The 21,739-nt window shown below is 52.9% G+C and overlaps 1 protein-coding gene across 5 annotated transcripts; it reads right to left on the minus strand.

Annotated features, from left to right (window-relative positions):
• Positions 1-3,205: 3,205 nt before the first annotated feature.
• Positions 3,206-16,506, minus strand: SEMA6C (semaphorin 6C). Of its 5 annotated transcripts, none has more exons than XM_031436458.2 (20): positions 16,254-16,506; positions 14,207-14,256; positions 12,330-12,501; positions 10,799-10,913; positions 10,436-10,499; positions 10,251-10,307; positions 9,794-9,895; positions 9,490-9,580; positions 9,161-9,280; positions 8,887-8,975; positions 8,359-8,576; positions 7,943-8,074; positions 7,518-7,670; positions 7,102-7,275; positions 6,663-6,809; positions 6,350-6,427; positions 6,167-6,222; positions 5,964-6,008; positions 5,507-5,602; positions 3,206-5,096 (listed from the first exon to the last, which is right to left on the minus strand). In XM_031436458.2, exons 3-20 carry the CDS (start codon positions 12,445-12,447, stop codon positions 4,051-4,053), a joined length of 2,901 nt encoding a protein of 966 aa, XP_031292318.2. In that variant the 5' UTR covers positions 12,448-12,501; positions 14,207-14,256; positions 16,254-16,506; the 3' UTR covers positions 3,206-4,050. The 5 variants fall into 5 exon arrangements, with proteins under 5 accessions (XP_031292318.2, XP_031292319.2, XP_031292320.2 ...); XM_031436459.2 differs by having other exon boundaries at positions 14,207-15,678; XM_031436460.2 differs by lacking the exon at positions 16,254-16,506 and adding an exon at positions 16,118-16,241.
• Between the last annotated feature and the right edge of the window lie 5,233 nt (positions 16,507-21,739).

Below are 21,739 nucleotides of genomic sequence, written 5' to 3' on the forward strand. Positions count from 1 at the left end.
AAAAACAAAAAAACAGGCTGTGACTTTGCCCCAAGCCTCTTAGCTTTAAAAATTATTGTTTCCGAAGTTACAGTTTCTACATAGAGTTATTAGTGTTTTTTCCTCTGTAGTTTGTCCTTTAATCACAATACTAACGGGGAGGGTATAGGTCAGTGGTAGAGTGCTTGCCTAGCAAGCACAAGGTCCTGGGTTCAATCTCCAGTACTGCCATTTAAATAAATAAATAAAAACCTAATTACCCCCACCCCCCAAAAAAGAAATTATATTCAGTGCTGTATGTAAATTACATCTCAATAAAAAAACTAAAGGAAAAAAATTTAAAAACCAATACTATCTCACTTGACTTTGGACAGCTTGATTCATTTCAAGTTGCAGTCAAGAAACTGGGGACTTCTGTAACTTTTCCAAGCAGTCTTCCCTGCAAAATCCCCAAAGTAAGTTTTACTCCAAAACTAATTCAGGAGGCATCTCCGTGAAGTTACTGGACACCAACATAAGCAAGGAGAGTCAAAGATAATCTCTTGTGGGGAATGGATGGGATCTTTATCTCTACATATGCTAGATATCTTCTGTCTTTCCTTGCAGATTACTCTTCTCCCTCCTGTAGCTCATTCTCTGAGCTGGAAGGCTAACCTGCATTATCAGTAGGCTCCCTGCACTTTGGCTTCCAGTTGGATTCAGTCAGCAGGGAGCTCTGAGCAGGAGACTGGATGGAGAGAAAAGACTGAAATCAGTGTTTTGATTTCCCAGGTTCCCTCCCTTGGGGTCACCTGGGCCTAGTTGTACCATTTGATTAAAGGTCACTGCTCCTCTCAATGCAATCTCGCCTTCTGAGTCCCTGTAACCACTACCTCCTTTTGTCCTTTCAGGCATAAGCCTGTTGCTAGCCTCCAGTTACTGACCTGTCCCTTGCCAACACTTTTTAAAAAGTAGCCCTTCATTTTGAACATGTCAACTATTTCCTAGTGGAACCCTAACACACACCTGGTAAAGGTAAGTGATCTTTTGGATTCATAGAATTCATATTTTACCCATGGACTTCAACCATACTCTCATACATATAACCTTAAATTCTTATGCGTCAACAGTTCTGAAGGGTCAACTGCTGGATTAAGTAACAGAGGGTGACTCATACCTATGTGATTTCCCAAGTGTGGGGTGGTGGCATCAAGGAGACATAAATCTGAGAGACAGTAATAGCTCAGGCCCCTGTGACTTAGCTCCCAAAGAACCCAAGATGCTGAACAGCTTTTCAAGCTTTGTGACTGTGGCACCTTCTGTGCTTCAGGTCCCCAAAGCTTTATACAAGCTGATGGACTCTGCCTACTGGGGCCCTGGTTTCTCCATAACCTCCCAAGATGCCTCTGAGAAATCAGCTTAGAAGTCCCTCAGGATGACGACTTTATCCTCTTGTTGGCACATTCTGGTTTGTCTAAAGACAAAGTTTGAGCAGTATCCTAATTTTTAAGAGACTATCAGATTCCTTAATTGGGATCATGTTTATCCCTCTGTTGTCAATGATAATAATTTCTTCCAATTCATTCCTTAATTTATTATTCACTACTGTCAGGATGAGGTATTTCATGAGTATTAATGAATTATATTCTTGGTAGTCTATGTTATTTTGGGCAAATAACCGTTTCCCACAAAACGCTTAATTTGAACCTATATATATGGTGCTTTATAAACCCCTGTTGACTTAATGTTCTTTCCATACTGTACAAAAGAAATTGAGGCATAGAGAAGTAAGTTGAATTGCCAAGGACACCCACAAACCATTAACGGGCAGAGTCAAAGAGCTGTTGCTCTCACTGCAACGTGGTTGTTTTCACTAGCCCTGAGGAGGTTCTGAGAGCCCAGCTTAGGCACTCCTGGCTAGAGAAGTTGCCATACGTTATAAATACTAATGATCAACCTTCACAATAAGTCACAAGAGTCACAAGGTTAAATTTCCATTAATATTTCTCTTTTGGATCTATATTTAAACTTCAGGATCATTTACCCCTTTCTTTGTGACCACCTTCAGGGCAAGACTCAGGTCTATGAAAGGCGGCAGCCTTAAATTGTTTCTTTGTCCGGGCTTGGTTTGAAGAGGCTAATGAAGTCAGGTGATTGGAAAGCTTCTGACCTCCTTCCTTGCTCTCCTCCACTATCTAGAAATTAGCAATGATTTCAAAATATCTTGGTTTAAGTAAGGCACTCAGTGAGGGGAAAACTGAGATCTAAAGGACCTCGCCTATCTGGTGAAACAAGCTCCAAGCAAAAAAGAGGGTAGACGCTGGAGGACAGAATTTGGCAGAACAAGTTAACCCAGGTGTAATAAGTGTTCAGAAGGCATTTAAAAACCTTGAGGGTAAAATCTATAAATGAATGTTACAAGGATACAAAGGGAAACGGGTTGCTGAGAAGCAGCAAATCACAGATAGGAATAGCCTAAGTGTGAGTTTGGAGGAACCACCGTTTCACAAGATACCAGTATTTTCTTCTTAGGAAAACGTTTTTACATATATTATCGTACTTGAACCTCTCAACCCCATTTTTCAGATGAGGAAACAGAGGCTTAGATTAGAGCTCTGGCTAGGCAGGATCACAAGAAGTAAAGGTTGGCGCTATAAACCATTTTAGGGTACTTCACAAAATTGTTCCCAGCGGATTCCCACCGAAGGCTTTTAGGCAAAGAATGGAGAGAGGGGCTGGCGAGGCTTCCTTCGCTGTAGGGCGTTGTCTGGCCTCCAGGCTACGCCAGCGGGAGGGCAGCCTAGGGCTCCAACCGGGCGGACACTCCGGCCTCACGGGGGTGAAAAACGGAACTTGTAAATCCGTAAAGACATGCAACCGCCTGCGCGAGGCCTTAAGTGTCCTCAGCTCAAGGTAGTGGGTGGGACAGGCCGTCCTGTTCTCCCCTCTCATTGGCCCTCGGGAGTAACAAACAGGTGTCTGCAGCCAGCCCAGGCCAGAGGACCACCAGGACACACGCTGGCTGATCCTCCGCGCGTGGGGCTGAGCGCGGTCCCGGAGGAGGCTACGCATGCGTGCAATGAGAGAACGCTTCTCAATACCCTTCTCGCTCTGCGAAGAGGAACTGCTCCTTAGGGAACTAATGGGGCAAACCTCTGCCTCCAGGAGGAGTGAAGCCTTTGCTGGTTTTTTTGCAGCCGATCCCTCATGCGACCCAGGCTCTTCCAGCTAAATTCTCTTTATAACAAGGTTTCCTGATGCGAAACTTAATTCACTTACGCTGCAGCTTCATTTTATTTCTCCAAAAATACCCTCCTCCTACCCCACAGAGCAGGTTACGAAAAAGGCCGTCTTACCTCGACCCAGAAACATGCTCCCAGTGCCCTCCCTAACCCCACCTAAATTCTACCCTGGGTCTCCTGGGCCCTGGTTCATCTCCAAGCACCATTTCTTTGCTTGCCTCCTTCAGGAAACCTTTCCTGATTAACCCCGGTGGGACCGCAGCCATCCCAATTACTGGGGAGAGAGCTCAAGGCCAAGACGAAGGCAGAGATTCTGGGGCAAAGGTGCTCAGAGCAGCCTACTGATTCCCACCCTGCCCCGCCCCCTCCGCGAGAAAAGTCAGGCAGCGATTGGGGGACACAGCTGTATTGGGAAGCGGAGGCTCCTACACGGTAGGAGAGGCACGTCCCGGGAGGACGCTGTACACAACGCGCGTGGCCCAGCCCCGTCAGTCCGCCGTGCGGCCCGCCCGGGGCCCAGTCTGTGGAGGAAGCCCGGAGGGGCGAGTTAAGGCAGCTTGGCTGAGGTGGGGGGAGTGGGAGTGTGCCAGTTCCCCCCGAAAAGCTGGCTCACTGAGGGGGCGAGATTCTCACCTCCCACTCCTCTCTCGAGGACAGGGGGAAAGAGTCGGCAGTCAATAAATAAGTCCGAGGCGGGCAGAGACCCTGGGAGACTCTCAGAGTCCAGGAAGGCTGGAGGTGTGGAACAAGGAGAGAGGGAGGGGACCTGTCCTTGGAGACATGCCCACGCTCAAGGCCTTCGAGGGCGTGGGCGTCAGGGGTCCCACTTGAGGCCTTGGAGCAGCTCCCTTTAAAAGTTAAAATGGCTGCCGTTAGGGACGGCCTGCTGGGAAGAGGGTCCGACGAGGGCAGGCTTAGAGGGCACCTGGCACTTCTCGACGTCCACCCTCTTCAGGGCGCGGCCTCGGCACCCCTCCGGCCGGCCCAGGTACAAGAGGTGTCTCCCGGCACCCCCGGAGTACCTGGAGGGGCCTCCGGAGGGGACTCGGGTGAGCAGCGCGGGGGGGGCGCGGTGCGTGGAGAAGGGCAACCTCCGGCTGCCGCCGACCCCGAGCCGCGGAGCCGGGGCGGAGAGCGCAGGCCGGGCGGCGGGGGCCGGGCACTTGCCCTCCGGGGGCACGTCCAGCCTCCGAGGCGGGGCACAGTCACGCGGAAGCAGGCTGGAGCCCGCAAAGGGGGTGGGGGTGGGGGCAGGCTCGGGCGGGAGCGCCCGCGAGGTGAAAGGGGCCGCGGCCGGGGACTCGGCCTCCTTCCTGGGCGGCTGCGGGCCGTGCAGGTAGCGCAGCAGTTCCTCCAGGGTGGTGACCTCCACGGCCTGCCCGGGACAGCCGGGCGGCGGCGGCCTCACCAGCACGCGCGGCGCCGGTCCGCCCGCAGCATTCCCGCCCCGGGCGCGGCGCCGGTCCTCCTTGGCGTTGTTCCCATTCTGGTTCCACTCCCAGGGACCCCCGGCGTGGCGGAGGTGCTTGACCGGCAGCTCCGGCGTGGACTCCGGGGTGGGCAGGCAGGCCAGCTCTGGCGAGGGCACGGCCTCGGGAGGAGGCAGGAAGGTGGTGTAGAGCTGGGGCGTCTGCGCCCCGTCTCCGTCCTTGGACGGTGGTGGCGGCTCCGGGCCCGCCCCGTGCAGCCGGGCTAAGCTGCGAAGGGAGAGAGGGCGCGGGAGCCCCGGAGTCTCGATGTCTTTGCTCCGACGTCGGTGGGCGCGGCGACAAGCGCAGGAGACCAGGAGGCCAGAGACCGAGGCGCCCAAGGCGAAGGCTGCAGCCACACAGGCCAGAAGAAGTGGGATGGGGACGGAGCGGGAGGCTGAGGCTGGGGGCAGATCCCGGCGCACGCCTGCCGACCGAGAGGGAGGAGGGGGCTCAGCGAAGGTAGGCCGGGGCGGGATGGCGAGCTCCGCAGTGTCACGCTCTCCTGCTGCTGCTCAGCTTCAATCCAACGCAGCCTTGACCCTCTTGAGGAATCACCTCCCCCCTGGCCTCTCAACACACACAGCCCATCGAACTGCCCCTCACACACAAGCTAGAGCTTGGGCCTGGGGAGTCCCCGTCCCAGCTCCGGCCCCTGTAGCCATGCCAAGAACAACTGCAAACTGTGCCGGTGCCGAAGAAGGGGCTCTAGGGAGAGGAGGCTTCAAAACAGGCATTATTAGTGAGCACCAAACAACGGTCAGTGAGAGGCTTAGAATTCTTCAAGAATCAGCAGCCCCACACTTCACTCCTGTCCCTCCCAGTCAGCCCCCTTACCCTGAGTGTGAGCTCCAAGGGTGGAAGACTGGGGCCGGGGGTGGGCATCACTTGGGGGGCTGGGGGTCTCAGGGGAAGGGCCAGGACCCAGAAGCACTGGTGACAGAGACCAGGTCAGAGCTAGAGAGGTTTCTGCTCTCCACCTCTGACACCCATTGAGCAGGTCCCCCACTCTCCCGCTTTGGAACCCAAAAGTCCAGAACTGCAGCCCCCACTTTCCTCTGGGAATGGGGAAGGGCTCCCCATGCAGGATATTTCATTTATTTGTTCAAAACCTGTCTATTAAGCACCTTATTATGTGCCAAGCACTGAGCTACATGCTAGGTATTTGGAGGATGTAACCCTTTTCTGAGACTCTCTAAGTGTCCAGGGTGCTGGTTTGCTGCTGCCATGGGGCACAGACTTGGGTGAGTGTGGGCTGAATGAGGAAAGGTGGAGCTGGGACCGTAGAACTCACCATAAGCAGAATCCCCTGTGCCAGACTGACTCCCAGTAGCTCCATCTATGAAGAAGGGAGAGAGAGGGTGAAGATGGAGAGCAGGGGGAAGCTTCATGCAGAACTGATGGGCATAACTGTGTCACAGGAGGAGAGAAAGACAAAAGCCCACATCAGAGCAGTGCTCAACAATGGCTGCAGCTGCCCCTGGCCCTTCTGTTTACCTTGGCAGTCATCATGCTCCATGGATTCCTGGTTCCCAGCTGGATCCACATCAGTCCTAAGAGGACATGGTGGTGGCTCAGAGCGGTTATACATCTTGCCCCCATCCCCTACCCTGGCCCTCAGCTTCCTCTCTGAGTAGCAGGGAACTTTCTCCTCAGGAGATCTGGGGGCCCCTCACTTACCCACCAGGTCCCCTGATATCCACACAGCCTCTGGAGCTATCCCATCCACAGTATGGGTCCTGAGAAGCCAGACAGCTCCTAGAGAAAACTGAGTCATGTGAGGCTGGGACCCTCTAATCACATTCCATTCCCCTGCCTCATCTACTCTCACCCAGTCCCTAGTCCAGTCCCTGGTTACTGCCCACCTGCAGAATGCTTGAGACATCCCCCACAGCCATCCCCTGCATCTCCCTGTCACCCCCATGCCTCTGCTCCTTTGTGCCTGCTGGCCCAGGGAGCCCACCTTCAGGGCCTGAGCTCAGGTCCCTCTCACCTCCGACAGGCTCCATGCCTGGCACACCGACTAAGAGGGAGGTAGATGATGCAGCCAGAGAAAGCCACAAACAGCCTGTGACCTTCAGTGTCCAGCTCCAGCCCTATGACCCGCCTTGCAGTTTGGGCTGCCCGCTTCCCACTGCACCTAGGGTGAGGCCAGAAGGAATCAGATATGTGGCAGATGAGGCTTCTTTCTCCGTGGGTGAGTTAAAAAACAGAGGTAGGGAGGTGTACAAGCAACTGAGTACAACTCATAGGGTTGGGGTTCGTGAATGGACACGCTGCCCCAACACACTGTCTGGCTTCTTGCCATGCCGCTCTTTCTTCCCCACAACTTCCAATGTTGGAGTTCCCACCCCACCTCCATATCCCGAAGTACCACCTCACAGCCCATCCCATCCCTGCTCTGCAGGGGGCCTGCTGGACAAAGGGCTCACCTGGAGGGGCTGTAGGCATCAATCTCTTCCAACAGAATGGGCTCCTGGCCCCCAGATTGCCCTCCTGGGGGCAGCACCTTCAGCACTGTCCCATCATTGGAGCCGAGGAACAGGACTGTAGTATTACTGTAGGGACCAGCCATGCCATCCACAGCTACTTGGGTCAGTAGGGCCCTGGAGGGACAGGCCTCAGGTCAGGACAACCTGACCAATGGAAGCTTGGGTGTTTCAAGGACAGCCCATGTGTCCGGGTAGCCACTTCTGGGCCCTTCCCCCAGCCCAGGGTTTCCTTCTTAGCCCTCTCCCTTCCACTTTCATGGGTTCTTCCTCCTACCAATATGATTTACCTTGTGGGGTCAAAGAAAGAGAATGGCTGGGTGGGGGAGGGCAGTGGTCAGTGTTTTTTAGCCCCATACCTGCTGGTGAGGGTGAGCAGAGGTTGATGGGTGGCAGGTGGCACGGCAGGGTCCAGGAGTGGGTGAGCCTTGATGAAGGTCAGGACATCATCAGGGAGGTCTCGAGAAGAGGGGAACAGGGCAGCTACACCTACTCCTGCACAGGATCCTGGCCTGGTGGACACATAAGAAGAGGCAGCCTTAGAGCAGGGAGCTGGGGCTGAGTTAGGCTTTGTGACCACCGCTGGCCCACTGCTCCCAGACATGATTGGTAACCCTTGCTCTGCCTATACGCATACACCCCCAGTACTGCTTCCCTTCCCTGCTGCAGGTCTCTAGTCCCACCAGCCCCATCCCCAGGCCTTGGATCCTCTCTTCCTAATCCCATTTGGGGAGCAGGCACTGCTTGCTTCTGCCCCTACAAAAGCCACCCCCATCCAGGGTACCTGGGGGAGGGGACCCTGTCCTCAGACACAGGGGTCCAGGCCCCATCCAGACTCCTCTGCTCCTTGAACTTGCCCTCAAACCCACGCTCAATATCATCCAGGTAGAAGGCACAGACCGCAGAGCCAGGGATGCTGAAGGAGCCAGAAGAGAAAGTAGGCTAGGTGTTGGAAGGGACAGCACAGCTCCTCCCAAGTGAGACATGGCAGCTCCCCTTCATACACCACATTAGGGGGGAGCCCGAGAGGGTGGGGCAGCCCCTGGGGCCATGCTGGGAGAAAAAGAACAAACTAGGCTGAACAGCAAACTGGCTTTAAATGGAGCTTCTCCTCACCACCCTCATCAACAGGCTTTAAGAGGGGAATTTGGATGCTGGTGGGGCAGGGGACAGATCGAGCCACATTAGTCTAGTACCAACCTATTGGTCTGGGTGGTAAAGACCCCAAAGACAGCAGAGTGGCCATACAAGTTCACAGGCCCAGTCAAGGCCTGTAAGACGTCAAAATAGAAGGTAGAGTCCCCAGGGACAGAGCAGTTGAGCCGCAGCTTCAGGAAGGATGTCCAGTGGCGGTCCAAGGCCCGAGGTGAGCCACCCATGTCACGCTTACACACACGGGCCACACGTGAGAACTGCACCTGGGGAACGAGAGTCAGGGACGAGGAGGATGGCAAGAGGGAACCCAGGGCCTGCCAGCTGAGAGCAGTGCGGTGAGTTAGAGCACCAAGAGACAAATGTTAGAGGCCAGCAAAGGAACAGTATGGTGTGGTCGGCCAATCTGGGTCAAAGATGAGGGGCACAGCAGGATGTGGGGGCAGAGGCCTGGGGCTTCTCCAGGTTGGGGCTCAGAATCAGGAGATAAAGGTCGGGAGCGGTCCCCTGACTGACTGGCTCCTCAGAGTCCGGCAGAGCCCTCTAGCTGCCCACCCCCGATGCCCAGCTCCTTACCCTCCCTAGGCGGGCGTCCTCCACAGACACCTCTCGGAAGAAGAAGTAGACATGTTCTCCATGCTCCAAAGCATGGACAAAGTGTGGCTCTGAGGGGGAGTGACAGGAAGCGTACAGAAGAGTATGTATTACCTGCTCAGAAACTCCTGGCCCCACACAGCCTCTCCCCCTTGCACACATGCACACCCTTCCACCTTCTGCCTGCTCCCTGCCACAGTTCTCCCCCTGCACCTCCTCCCCAAGAGCAGCCTCCCTCCCCTAGGCCCGCCCTGACCTCGGAGCCACTTGGAGTCGTACTTGGCGGAGCGGAGTGGGGGCTGAGGCCCAAGGCTTCTGTAAACCACAGCATCACTGGCCTGGAAATCCGCAGCTGTGGCTGAGTACAGGCTGCCCTCTGGAGGGGTGGGTAGGATGGGGTCAGGGGAGGCCTCAGGGATCCGTATCTTGGCTCTTCTTGGGTTTCCCACACCCCTACCTCCGCCTGACCCTGGCCCCTACCTCAACCCTCCACTCAGGAGCATGGGAAAGACCCAACTGGGAGAGGGGCTAAGGTGGGAGTTCCCTCCAGCCACATGCCTGCTTCTCACACGCCCAGGTGCACACCTGCAAAGACGGCCACATTGGACTGGGTGGCATCAAAGGGGCATCGAGCCTGCCCACTCAGCTCCTCACCCTCCTGCTGCAGCGAAGTTATCTGAAGGCAGAGGGAGCAGGTTCTTGGGGCTTTGGGAGTGTGGCTCCATAGCCCACTCCTTCATGTCCCCTTACCTCCTTCCCCCACCCCTTCTGGACTCCTGCACTTTGGGCACCCCGTTCCCCCAGCCCTGCTGGTCCATCCCCACCAAACTGATCACCCAGCTTGGGTTCTCCTCCCTCCGGTCCTGATGCCCCACCCTCGCTTTTGTACCCCATAGCTGCGGCACATAGGGCTGAAGGAGTTCGTTCCACAGGCAAGGAGTGTCTGGGAGTCCCAGGGAACAAGGACACGAATGTAGTTGTAGCACTCGTCCTAGAGAACCCAAAGTTCTAGGTCAGTAACAGGGCTCCTGGGGAGTGGGGCGGGGGTCACAGGAAGTAAGGCTATTCTCCTTGAGCCGTCAGAGTAATGTGGGGTAAAGTCCCAGCTAAGCTATACACTAGTCCTGTGGCCTTGGGCAAGTTCTTTGACCTCTTGGAGCCTCACTTCTTTTGTGAGGTGTGTAAAGGAAACTAAAAATCATGAATTCCCTTTCCTGTACATTTTCCTCTGTGACCTGAGATGAGAGAAGTGGGGGGCGGGGGACTGGGAAGGGTGGAAGGCTGCTTGGAGAGAGCCTGGAAGCAGGGCCATCTCCTTCCCGTGAGATTCTCATCCCACTCCTCACCGTCAGCTTCCCCCGCACGGCACAGTTCTCCATGTCTTGGCTCCTCCATGTTAGATACTGGAGGGAGAAGCAGAAGAGGGAAAATCATGGGGCCACCTGGACCCACCTCACATTATGGCTACACTTGACCCCCGTTAGACCTTCCCAGCCTCATCATGCCTCACCTCCTCCACACAGCCCCTCACCTTGTTGGGCACTAGCCCCTCCTCTTCTTCTTGGAATTGAAGATCAAAGGAGAAAACGTGATCCCTGAAGGGACAGGTAAGGAGGGATAAGAGCCAAGCCACCGCACCTGACCTGAGCTCCTGAGCACCCCCCTCCCGGCCTTGCCCATGTTCAGCTGCTCAGGGACAAACAGTGCAGACCTGCCCTCTCTCCTCCCCCTTACTCCATGCCTTGGCAATTGTGCTCTGGGTCCAAGCATGTCCATATCCCATGGCTTGTACACCTGCATGTGTCCCCTGCAAGATGCTGCAGCGGCCATGCAAGTCCCATGTCTGCCCAGGAGCATGCATGTCGACCCCACAACGGTGCCACGGCCAGTTTACCGGGCAGCCACTAGCAAGGTCCGGTTCAAGGTCAAGAATCTCTGAAAGTCCAGCCCAAGTTCTGCAACCACAGCATCATCCTCCAGGCCCCGGAACCAGGATAATGGGGAAATACCTAGAAGGCACAGAGAAGTGGGTGCCAAGGGCCACCCAGGATACCACAGAATCCCTCAACACTCTCTCCAACCAGAGGAAACCCAGCCATGGACATAGTGGGTATGTGAGATGAGTTGTGAAGTATTAATAAAGCTATTAATAAGGCTACTAAAAAATAATACTGGCTAACTGTGAGTATTTAACCTCTGCCAAGCACTGTGTTAGCACTTTAGATGCATTTGATTTCTTACAAAAACCCTATGAGGTAGGGGCTAACATTTTATAGATGAGGGACCTGAAGCTTAAAGCCATTAAGAAATGTACATAGCTCATTTAAGTTGGAAGTGGCAGGCACCCAAATTCGAATCCAGGTCTGTCTGACTCCAGAGCCCAGCCCAGACCCTTCATGGAGCTGCCTTAGGGCTAGGGATTCCCTTTCACTCCCACATTGTACACTGTCCCACCTGGAGCATTTACTCACCCCATTTCTCCCAGCCCTCTGTTTGCACCCTCCCCTCAAGGCCCCTCACAGGCCACCTCAGCCCTCCAAGGTTTCTGCCTCCTCTGACCAACGCCAGCACCCGCCTGGCCTGATCACGGAACCCACCGTCATCAGCATTCAGAGGGAGCCCAGAGTTCAGGGAGAGGTGATTAACACGAGTGTGGTGCTTAGAACTGCGTCTGGCACATGCTAAGTGTTTGCTAATCTTATCCATCCCCCAACAGTTACTCCCAGTAACCAAACTGCAGTTCCTTCATCCTTAAAATTACTCTAAATCCTACATATATAACAGGAACCTGCAAATAGATAAAGGTCCATCTCAGAAAAATTTGGCTTATGGTTTCCCTCACAGTGGGACTCAGACTTAACAGTACTGGTAAAATGGTAGAAAGGGAGGTAGCAGGTGTTAGGAACCACTGAATTAGTTCCAAGTCTTCATTTTGGAGCTAATAATAATAGCAAACACATATAAAGCATTTACTTTGTGCCAGACAGTGTTCTCAGCACCTTACCTATATTACCTCATTTAATCCCTAAATAATTCTATAAGGTAGAATACTATTATTATCTTCATTTGGCAGATGAGGAGACTGAATCAAAGAAGGGTTAAATAGCTTGACAAGTTCATACAACTAGTGAGCAGCTTAGCAGGGATTCCAACCTGCCAAAGTTTGGTCTGGTTGAGAGTCCGTGTTCTTTACCACCAAACAGTGCTGCCTTGGAGTGAAGAAAGTAGGTCCACAGATGAGAAGTGACTGATCTGAAGTGCCAGCTCATTCCACCTGTCTGCTCCCCTTTTCTGGTCAGGCTCTTAGCTTCCTTGAGACTGAGAGCCTTCCTGCACCTTGCCTTCCACACAAGGGGTCCCAGTATCTAATTGCTAGGACTGAGTGCCAAGCTCACACAGAGGGAGCGTGGTACTGGGGCACTCACCTTGCAGGTCAGAGGTCAGCAGAGGGAGGGGGTCCTGGGGAAAGGCAGCCTGGGTGTGGGGCAGTGAGAGCAGCAGCAGCAGTAGCAGCAAGGGCATGAAGTGAGGGGCACGGGGCATCCTGTGCGGGGCAGCTCAGGCCCCAGGGGGTGCCCCCTTACCCATATGCTGGCCCTGAAAGACAATACAGGAGGGTCGGGTAAGGGGCCAGTTTCCTTCCACCCTTGAAGCAAGTGGACTCCTCCCCTGGTCTATCCCCAGAAGACCCTGTGGAGTAGGGGCAAGAACCCTCTCTCTGGCACTGTCTCAGTCCCAACCAGCTGTCACTGTCACTTAAGGCCCTTCCCTCTCCAACTGGCCTAAACTGGCTGTTGCAAGGCCTGCCAGCATGACCCCAGGTAAGGACAGGACACACCCGCTCCCCCTCCCAGCCTTCTCACTCAGCCTTTCCTCTTGTCTCCTGACTGGGGACATTCGGTAGGTGATACCTCCTGGCCCCCCTCTTGCTAACCTCTTCTTAGCTATAATTAGACACTGAAGCCTTAAAATTATAAATAGTGACTCCTTGGCACTGGAGGTAGGAAGAGTGCACCATGTCTGCCTCGCCCTCCCTCACAGACCCCCATGGCACCCTGGGGGCAATTTTGTCGCTGTGCCCTGGCAGAGGCAGCTGTAAGGCAGCCATCATCCCGTCTAGGGTTGAAGAACAGAGTCGAGGAGGCAGCCTAGGGTTGGCTGAACTGGTCTAAGCTCATGCTTCAGGGGCTCTCCCCATTGCTAGGGAGAAGCTGGGTAGGGAGGGGGTGGGGGAGGGGGGCTGTCTTAGCCAAAAATGAATCTGCATCAAAGCCAGATCAGAGGCTAAATTTAGCTCTGGCTGCAGCTGTCTGCCCGACCACTGTGCCCCCTCCCAGCCTCTCTAGCCCCCTGTTCCCTCCCTAATTCTGAAGAACCAATGCATGTACTTGATGGGGGAAGAGCAAACCCACCCCTCTGTGAGGGGCCAGGCAAGGAAGGAGCTATACTGGTGCAGAGATAGGGCTGAACATGCCCCTTTTCCCTTCCTTCCCTCTTTGGACTGTCTTGGAATGAAAATATAAATAATTCAATGACAGGCAGGCTATTGCAGCCCAAAGTCCAGGAAAAGATGGATATGGTGGAAGGGACAGTGAGACAGTCCTCCTTCCCACTCACCAGCCTCTATCAGCCTCCTCCAGCCAAACTGACCCTGGCTGGGACCCACAGTGGGAGGGGTACACCAGCTTCCTGCTTTCCCTTGCAGTTTAAGTGAGGGGCTGAGTACACTGGGGAAATCAGATCAGGAAGGGTGAGACTCCTTCCTTTCTGTGAACCCAGCTATCCTTCACCAATCCTTAGTTGCCTGTCTTGCCATGTCCCCTAAAGAGACTCTGGGCTTCCAGGCCCAGCCCATTCCTTCTCCCCAATAATTCTGCCTTGGAGCCAGGACCCAAGTGTACCCCATCCCCAATCCAGTGTCACTGGTGGGGAGGCTGACGTCAGATGGGGTCCCAAGAGAGCTGGAGGAAGGGAAGGGGTAGGAGCACCTAATGATGACCCCCTCCCCAGGGGCAGAGCAGTCAGCTAGCTAACGACCCTCTGGTGCTGAAAGGCCAAACCTCCCTCAGCACACCACCCGCTCCCATGTTTCCGGATGTTGATGCTCCCAGGGGAAGAGAAAAGGACACAGCTTGTCTCCTATCCTCCCCCTTCTGCCCCCACCAAGTTGCCCTGGGCAACTGGTATCTTCACCTAGGAAACAACTTCAGCCTCAGGCAAGTGAGGAGAATGGCTGGACCCTCTTCCTGCTCCCAGGCCTACCTCCATCCCCTGCCCTCAGGAGGTGTTGCCCTTTTCTTACCTGTGGTGGTGACTCCTGTGAGGGTTTGTGGGGGATAGGAGACCTCTGACCTGATGGAAGAAGGGACAGGAGGGAAGAGACTGAATTACACCTCCTTTCCACATCCCTTAAAAGTAAACGTGAACATTCAGGAGAAGTCTAATGAGGCTAGGGTAGGGGAGATGCTGCTCTGGAAGTGGGGGACCCATAGACATTGAGCTTGACTGCAGAGGTGCTGGCCGCTTCATGCCCAGAGACGTGAGGGCAGGGGCTGGGGCTGGCCCCTGCACAGAAACTCCTGAAACTGCAGGACTAGTCTTGGGAAAAGGGGTGACTGGGAGAGTTTGTGGGGCATGACGACCACTCCCACATTAAAACCTTCAGAATCCAGCAGCCTTCTTAGCAAAAGCGCCCTGGCTGGGGACAATAGAGGGTAATTTGCATCTCATTTGCATGCTCTTCATTTCTAGGCAAAATGCTCTCTGATAGCTAGCACCCCCAACCCCTTCCTTCTTTCCAGAGAGCAGGCCCTACCTCCTTCCCACCCAATCTCTCCACCCTACCCCCAACCTTAGATTGGATTAGTCCAGCCTCTAAAAACACTTGGTTGGCCATTACACTGGCCCCCTAGACTTAACTATGATACATCTTTAAGAGGGCTTCCCATAGCTGATTTGGGGGAGCAGCATTTGAGCGGGCCCCCATCCAATCCCTGGCCTGGGCAAAGGCTTACCCTGCCAGGACCAATCCCAACTGCTTCACACCCCCTCCCTCCCCACTTGGAGCAAATAAGAGAGGCCTGGCGATTCCTTCTCCCCCTCCTGGCTTCTCCCCTTGCTGGGAAGAGGAAACAGCCCTTCTCTCTCCTCCTGGCCCAGCAGCCACCTCTGGGGAGTGGCCGGGGTCATAGCCAGATGCTAGCGGGGGCTGGGGAAGGGATGGAGAAGGGGAGATCGGGCTGGGGACAATAGCAGGAAGCTCTCGGGCTGATCACCCGCCCCAGTCCACCTTCCTCTGGAGGAGCGGGGGGCGCGCCAAGGAGCCTCGAGTAACAGGCGCGTTCCCTTCTCCAAGACAGTTCCCCTCACCCTTAGCTCTCAGCCCTAGGCTCGGTACCTACCCTCCCTCCCACCCAGCCCCCAACGAGGATAATCCAGGTGTCTAGAGACTTGCATGGGGTGGGCCCGAGGCCAGGGGATCGACGTCTCTCCCCCTCACTGGATCTGGGGCTCCGAGAGGGGCGGGTAGCAGAGTCTGGGCCGGGACCGGGTCCCAGAGCCACGTTAGCGGGAGGAGGGGCTGGAGGGGCCTGCAGGCGCAGACCGAATGGGGATGGGAGCGGGGGCTGGGGAGCGGAGGCGGGTCTCCGAGGCCAGGGAAGCAGGGCCAGAATCTTGGAACCGACGAAGGCGGGCCTGGGGCCAGCGCTGAGCGGGGTCCGTGGGCTCGAGATGCAGTCGCCAGCTCGGCTTTCCTCCTTGAGAGACCTCGGTCTAACAAAGCCCCAGGGCGAGTGGAGTGAAAAGGAGGAGATGGGCACTAAGACTGATGTTTCTCAGGGGCCCCACTCCCGACTCTGTGCCCAAGCCAACCCCCTGGGAGGTGCACAGACTCCCGCTTGCACAAGGACAGAGATGCATCCGTGACACCAAAGTCCGGAACAACGCGTCCCCCTTCCCATCCCTGCAGAGGCAACGAGAGGGTCAGGTTCTCCGCAGGTCTCGAAGCCTTAATCTCCCTACTGGGGAGGCAAGGGACCAGGTTTTCCACCCTCTGTACGGTGCGCGCCTCAAATAATCCCGTTTCGCGTTCCCCAATCCAAGGGATGGGACTCGGAGAAGCCATTCGGAAGAGGCGCCCAGACCCTGAGCCCAACAGCGCCGTGACGGGGCACGGTCCGTTCTTCCACCCGCGCACCCCAACTCCGCTGACCCTCTCCGTCATCCAGGCACACAGCGCGCTGGCACCCTCGCAGATCCCTCTGGCACTTCGGAAGCTTGCTCCCAGCCTTCGGCTCCCCGATCCTCCCCGCCTCCCTGCAGCCCCAGCCCTGCTCCGGGGTACTTGCTCGGAGATCCGGGTCAGCGGGATAGAGAGCGCAGCGGGCGGGCAGCGGCCGCGCACCGCTCCGAGTTCGCAATCGGTGGCTAGGGCTCTGGTGATGTGTGGGGAGCGTCTGAATTGGATGGAGCTTGGATCTGGGCTCCCGGGCGCTGTCGGGTCGGGCGAGCCCTGGGTCCCAGTCGCAAACCCCACTCCCGCCGCGTCTCCGCGGAGGAAAACAATGCGACCGCCCGAAGCTCTGGGCCGGGCCCCAGCCGCCCCGCCCGCATCCCAGACGGACCCGCCTCCGGCCCGCCTCGGGGTCCCCACAACTAATCCGGTTCTCGGAGGCCAGCTAAACACCGCCTTCTCGACAGCTCTCCACCAATAGTACTCCTGGGGGGTTGGCGGGGGGCGCCGGGGGCACCGCCCACTGAGAGGGCCTGGCCGGGAGGCTGAGCTGAAGAGACCAAAGCCTGGCGAGAGATCCGTGGACAGTCGCTGAGACCCGGACAGAGGAGGGGTCACGCGCTTTAATGTGGGGAGGCCCTGGGGAGAAATCTCACAACAAGAGAGGAAGGAAGAGCAGCTGTGAGGAGAGATAGACAGGAAACCCGGGGACCTACGCTGGGCTGGGCTGTCAGAGCCGGCACGACCTCCTTTCTCCTCCCCAGTGGCTTTGGCTACCCTGCTCCCTGGGTACACCTCTCCCCTATTCTGCCTCCAACCCTCTGTTCCTCCTCTACTCTTTTTACCTCAACCCCTTTATTTCTTCCCATGTGCCTCCTCTGGTTCATTCTGACCTGGATAAGGGAGGCCTAGCCCGCTCCTAGGCTTGAGGCCTAGGAAAGGAAAGGAAGATGTCACCAGGAAGTTTTCCTGATCCCCAACATCTCCTCCCCTCCCACCCCTACTGTCAAAGCAAGATGGGCTTAGACCACTAGGCCAGGAACTAAGGAGCCAGGAAGCCAGGGTGGCCAGCAGTCAGGCTAGGCTGTTGGCTGACGGAAGAGGACAGGTGAGTGGGGCTGAGGCCAAAAGAGAGATGTGGAGATCAGGACAAAGTGACTCAGAGAGTCACATAGAAAGAGGAGCAACACGGAAACCTGAAAGAGGGAAAGTAACCAGCTGCTCCAACCCCATTGACACAAAGTGGTGTCCCATCTTTCCTCAGAGGACCCTGGACATCCCTTCAAATAGCAAAACTGTTCCTTCTCCATCCTCACTTCCATAACGACCCTTTGATTCCAGGAATGTCAGTGAGGAGGAAGAATGAGGCTACTTCAGATAGCACTGCTTGGCTCCCACCTTGGTATTGCCTGCTAAGATTCTTCCCTGCGTGGGGGCTAGGACAAAAGGCGCTCTCAAAATTCCCAGGATAGTGGGTGGCATGGGAAACATTGGCATTCTTGGATAGTTTTATCTGAGTGGGCACCCCCCCTACAGACACACACATCTTGGTCTCTGGACTGAAGGCAAGGAGGGGCAGAGGTTTGCTACTTTTGGACAATTCTTCCTGGACTGAGATCAGAGTAGGTAGCATCATTGGCTGGACTAAGCCCCACAGTAAGTAAGCAAGAGATACAAACATGCAAACACAGAGACAGAGACGGAAGGTGAACTAGTGAGATAAACAGAATCAGAAACAATGGAGCAATACTTACACAAGGTTAATTGCTGGGAGTCTTGGGTCCAAGATAATTCAGTGGCCAGTCAGGACTGTTTTGAAAGGTTGGAAAGAGGTTTCAGGAGAAAGACACCTTAAAATATACAGGTATTTAGAGGTTGAAATCTCCCCAGCTCCTAGCACATGTGCTCATTGAACAGATTAGTGAATTGGGGATGAAGGTGTAACTCATTTAAAGTTTTAGGGCCCGACTAAAATCTAAATTCAGTCCAATAAATATTAAGCACTTACTTCAAGTACAGTCCACTGTGGGATGCAGTCCCAGTGTTTAAGAAAATGACCATCTGTTTGAATTAGAACAAGACTTACAACTACTAAATGCTTAAAAAGCAATACCAAGTCTCAAAAAAAAAAAAAAAAAACCCTCCAAGCTACATTGAACATAATTCCTAAATGAAAGAAAGAACAATAAATGTTCTTCATGGTGACAGCAGGGAAAGATGTGGATATATTTTATCACGGAGGCTGGGAGAACTTTGGTGGGAGCTGGCTTGGTGCAAAAGAAAGGAGAAAGTGTTCCAAAGAGGAACACAGCTTCAGCTTCAGCAAAAGCTTTTACTTGGTGAGCATGGAACCTGAAACACAGATAAAAAAGGGCCCATGTGATATGTAAAAGATACTAGTTAGAAGCAGAGGGCAGGGGAAGAAGGAGGCAAATTATGGAAGGCCTGGGATACCGAGTGAGTAGGTTAAAATAATTTGCTAGGAATACGAACAGGATATCGTTTCAAGTTTTGTTTTTTGTGTTTTTTGAGTCAGAAATGTATTCTGTTAACTTGGTGTTGGTGTGGCTGTTCACAATCCTAAGTTCTTAGATAAAGGTGTTATTGTCAAATGCTGTATTTCAGCAAGAAGACAAGGAGATCTTCTAGCAAGAAAACAGGACAGTTTAAGGATGAGGGGAGAAAGCCTGTCAGACAAGGATGCTGGCATTGGGTATGGAAAGAAATGGATGACTCTGAGAGATATTTCAAAGGACAAACCAAATGATTCTCTTCCTATTCCCCAGGATCTTCTGAGAAAAAAAATCACAGTTGCACAGATTGGAGCCTTTAATAAATTCAGGATCTCCAAGCTTGGAAAATGACCGTCTCCCAATCCCTACAAGTAACTATGCCAAATGCCTGCTTCTTAAGATCCTTTCCTCACAGTATCCTTGCTCATCTTAGCAGAACCCCATCCACCTTCAGAGAAAACAGAGGTTAAAAGGTGGGAATTCCACCAACCTTTTGCCCTCTAGAGATGCACTTAGCTGCATTCTCACATCTCTCTCATCCCAGCTCATGAGGATGCTTGTCGTATGCCTGTCGAAGGCACACCTTTCTGCTTTACTGTAGCTCCATGCACTCAGGCCTATGTCTATCTTGCTCACCACTGTATCCTTTGCATTTATCACATTGCAGCTATTAACTATTAACACATTGGTTGAATAAATCTGACTCTCTATCTCCTACTCAGGGGTTTTATGCCATATGTCTTCAAATATTTTCTCCTTCCTTAATTTTTTTCATTTAAAACTTTTTTTCTTGTGGGGGAGGTAATTAGATTTATTTATTTTTTAATGGAGGTACTGGGGATTGAACCTGGGACCTTGTGCATGCTAAGCACATGCTCTACCGCTGAGCTATGCCCTCCCCACCTTCCTTCATTTCTAACTGCTCCTTTTCTACTGACATTTCCCCCTCTGCATATACACATGCTCAACAATCTCCCATGATTGAAAGAAAAAAAATTCTAAAATTTCCCTTGATCTTTGCCTGTATTTAGCCACCACTCACCTTCTCTCTTCCCTTCACAGCTAAATTTCTAGAGCCACCCATACTTGTTGTACCCATTCCCCACCTTCTCAATCATTTTAGTTCTGGCCCCCATCACTCCACTGAGATTGTTCTCAGCAAGGCCACTAAAGGCCTCCTTGTCACATCCAATGAACAGCTCTCCAGTCTTTATCCTTTTGCCCTCTTTTATCCTTTGCATTTGGCCCTGCTGACCCTTCCTTTCTTGAAATGCTCTCCTCTTTTGGCTCCTGGGTCCTTCTTTCTCTTGACAAAGGCTAGGGACTTAATAGATACATATTTTTTAAGTGAATAAATGGCTTCACTTCTCTTAATGCGGCCACTCTTTCTCAGCCTTCTCTGATCTCTCCTTAAATGTCAGTGTTCCCTCGGGTCATATCCTGAGCTAGCTCTTCTTGCTCTAGACACCCTCACTGGCCAAGATCGTCCACACCAAGATTTACAGTAACTAGTTATGTGCTGCTCACCATAAATATCTATAACCTTGGTCTTTCTCCTGAGCTTTAAACTCGCTTTTATAATTGCTTATTGGATACTTTCATTTGGATTTTTCATAGGTATTTACCACTTACTCTAAAGACAGGAAGCTTGTCTTTTATCTTTGTATCTCTAGTACTTAGTCGTAATGCCTGGAATATAGTAAGTAGAGGAAGAAATAAGTGTGCACTACCTCAGCTATGTCAGGCCGAAGTGTTGCTTGACTGCTTCAAATCACACTCAACTCTCTCTTCCTGAACTGGTTTGAGAGTCCTGATCCCAACTACGGGAAAACCTCAGCTGAGCAGAAACATAGGAACGTTCCATTCTGAGTATTTTTCCAGATACTTTGAATTTACCCAATTAAATGCAAAACATTTTCATTTTAACTGTTTCAAATAGGGATTATTCAGAAAGATATTAATTTCCTGTGGATTATATAGTGGAAAGACCACAATTAGGAGTCATTAAGACATAAACTGACCTCCAAAGATAAACCTCTTTATCTCTAAGGCTGAGTCTGTCATCTCTGTGTGGACACTTTACCTGCCTGCCTGCCTCACAGGATGAAGTAAGATAACGTAAGTGAAATGTTTTGTAAATCTCAAAGTGCCTCACACATTTAAGATATCATCATTATCCAGATTTTTGCTTACTCAGAGGAAGCACTGTGAACTTTTGTCCAGGAAAACAGTGAGGACCCCAAGGTCTAGAGTATGTGTAGTTGATACCGTTTGCTCATCCTCTACAGGGCCAGCAACGCTGCAATTTCCAACTGTCTGCTTTTCCGTTTTCCTAGCCTCCTCTTGCTATCTGTGTTAATTCTCACCGGTGGTCTTGTTTCTGAAAGCTCCTCTTTCCTCTTTTGATTTGCTACTGATTATATGCTGTGGGCTCAGAGAAGATTACTAGAAATGGGTATAGATTAAAAGAAAATAAAAGAAAGACTTCCACATGAGTGAAGCCAATAACATAATATGTAACTCTTACGTTGCTACCATTTCCCCTTCTCTGCTAGTTCTTGGATGTGTTTGAATTTTTTTTTTCCAGCAAATATTTATTGAGCACAGTCATGCCAGGCACTAAAGTATAATCCCTGCCCTCATGGCGTTTACAGTCTGGTATAGAGGCAGTTAATAAAGTCACAAATTACAATGAAGAGTGACTGTCATAATAGGGGAGGTTTGCAGCTCTACAGGACTACCTAACAGAGGATCTAATGTAGTTTAGGGAGTCATGATGGCTTCCCAGTCATGACGGCTTCATATGACTTTCCAGCTGAGGCCTGAAGGATGGGTAGGAATTAACAGGGCAGGGAAGAGGTATGCACGGGAAGAGAGATGAGAAGCGGGAAAGTCTAGAGCACAGGAAGAGGTAGAAGGAGAGGGAGAGAGAGAAGCCAACCATGCTGAGTACTGGAGGAGCTGAGAGAATTACAGGATGGCTAGAGCAGAGCACAAGGTGAAGCTGGAGAGGTAAACAGGCAAGGAGCTGGCGGCAGAATTCTGGATTCGGAAGGTATTAGTGTATTTACATCTACTTGTATTTTCA

The sequence above is a fragment of the Camelus dromedarius genome, chromosome 23 (assembly GCF_036321535.1).
Source record: "Camelus dromedarius isolate mCamDro1 chromosome 23, mCamDro1.pat, whole genome shotgun sequence".
Classification (NCBI taxonomy): Eukaryota; Metazoa; Chordata; class Mammalia; order Artiodactyla; family Camelidae; genus Camelus; species Camelus dromedarius.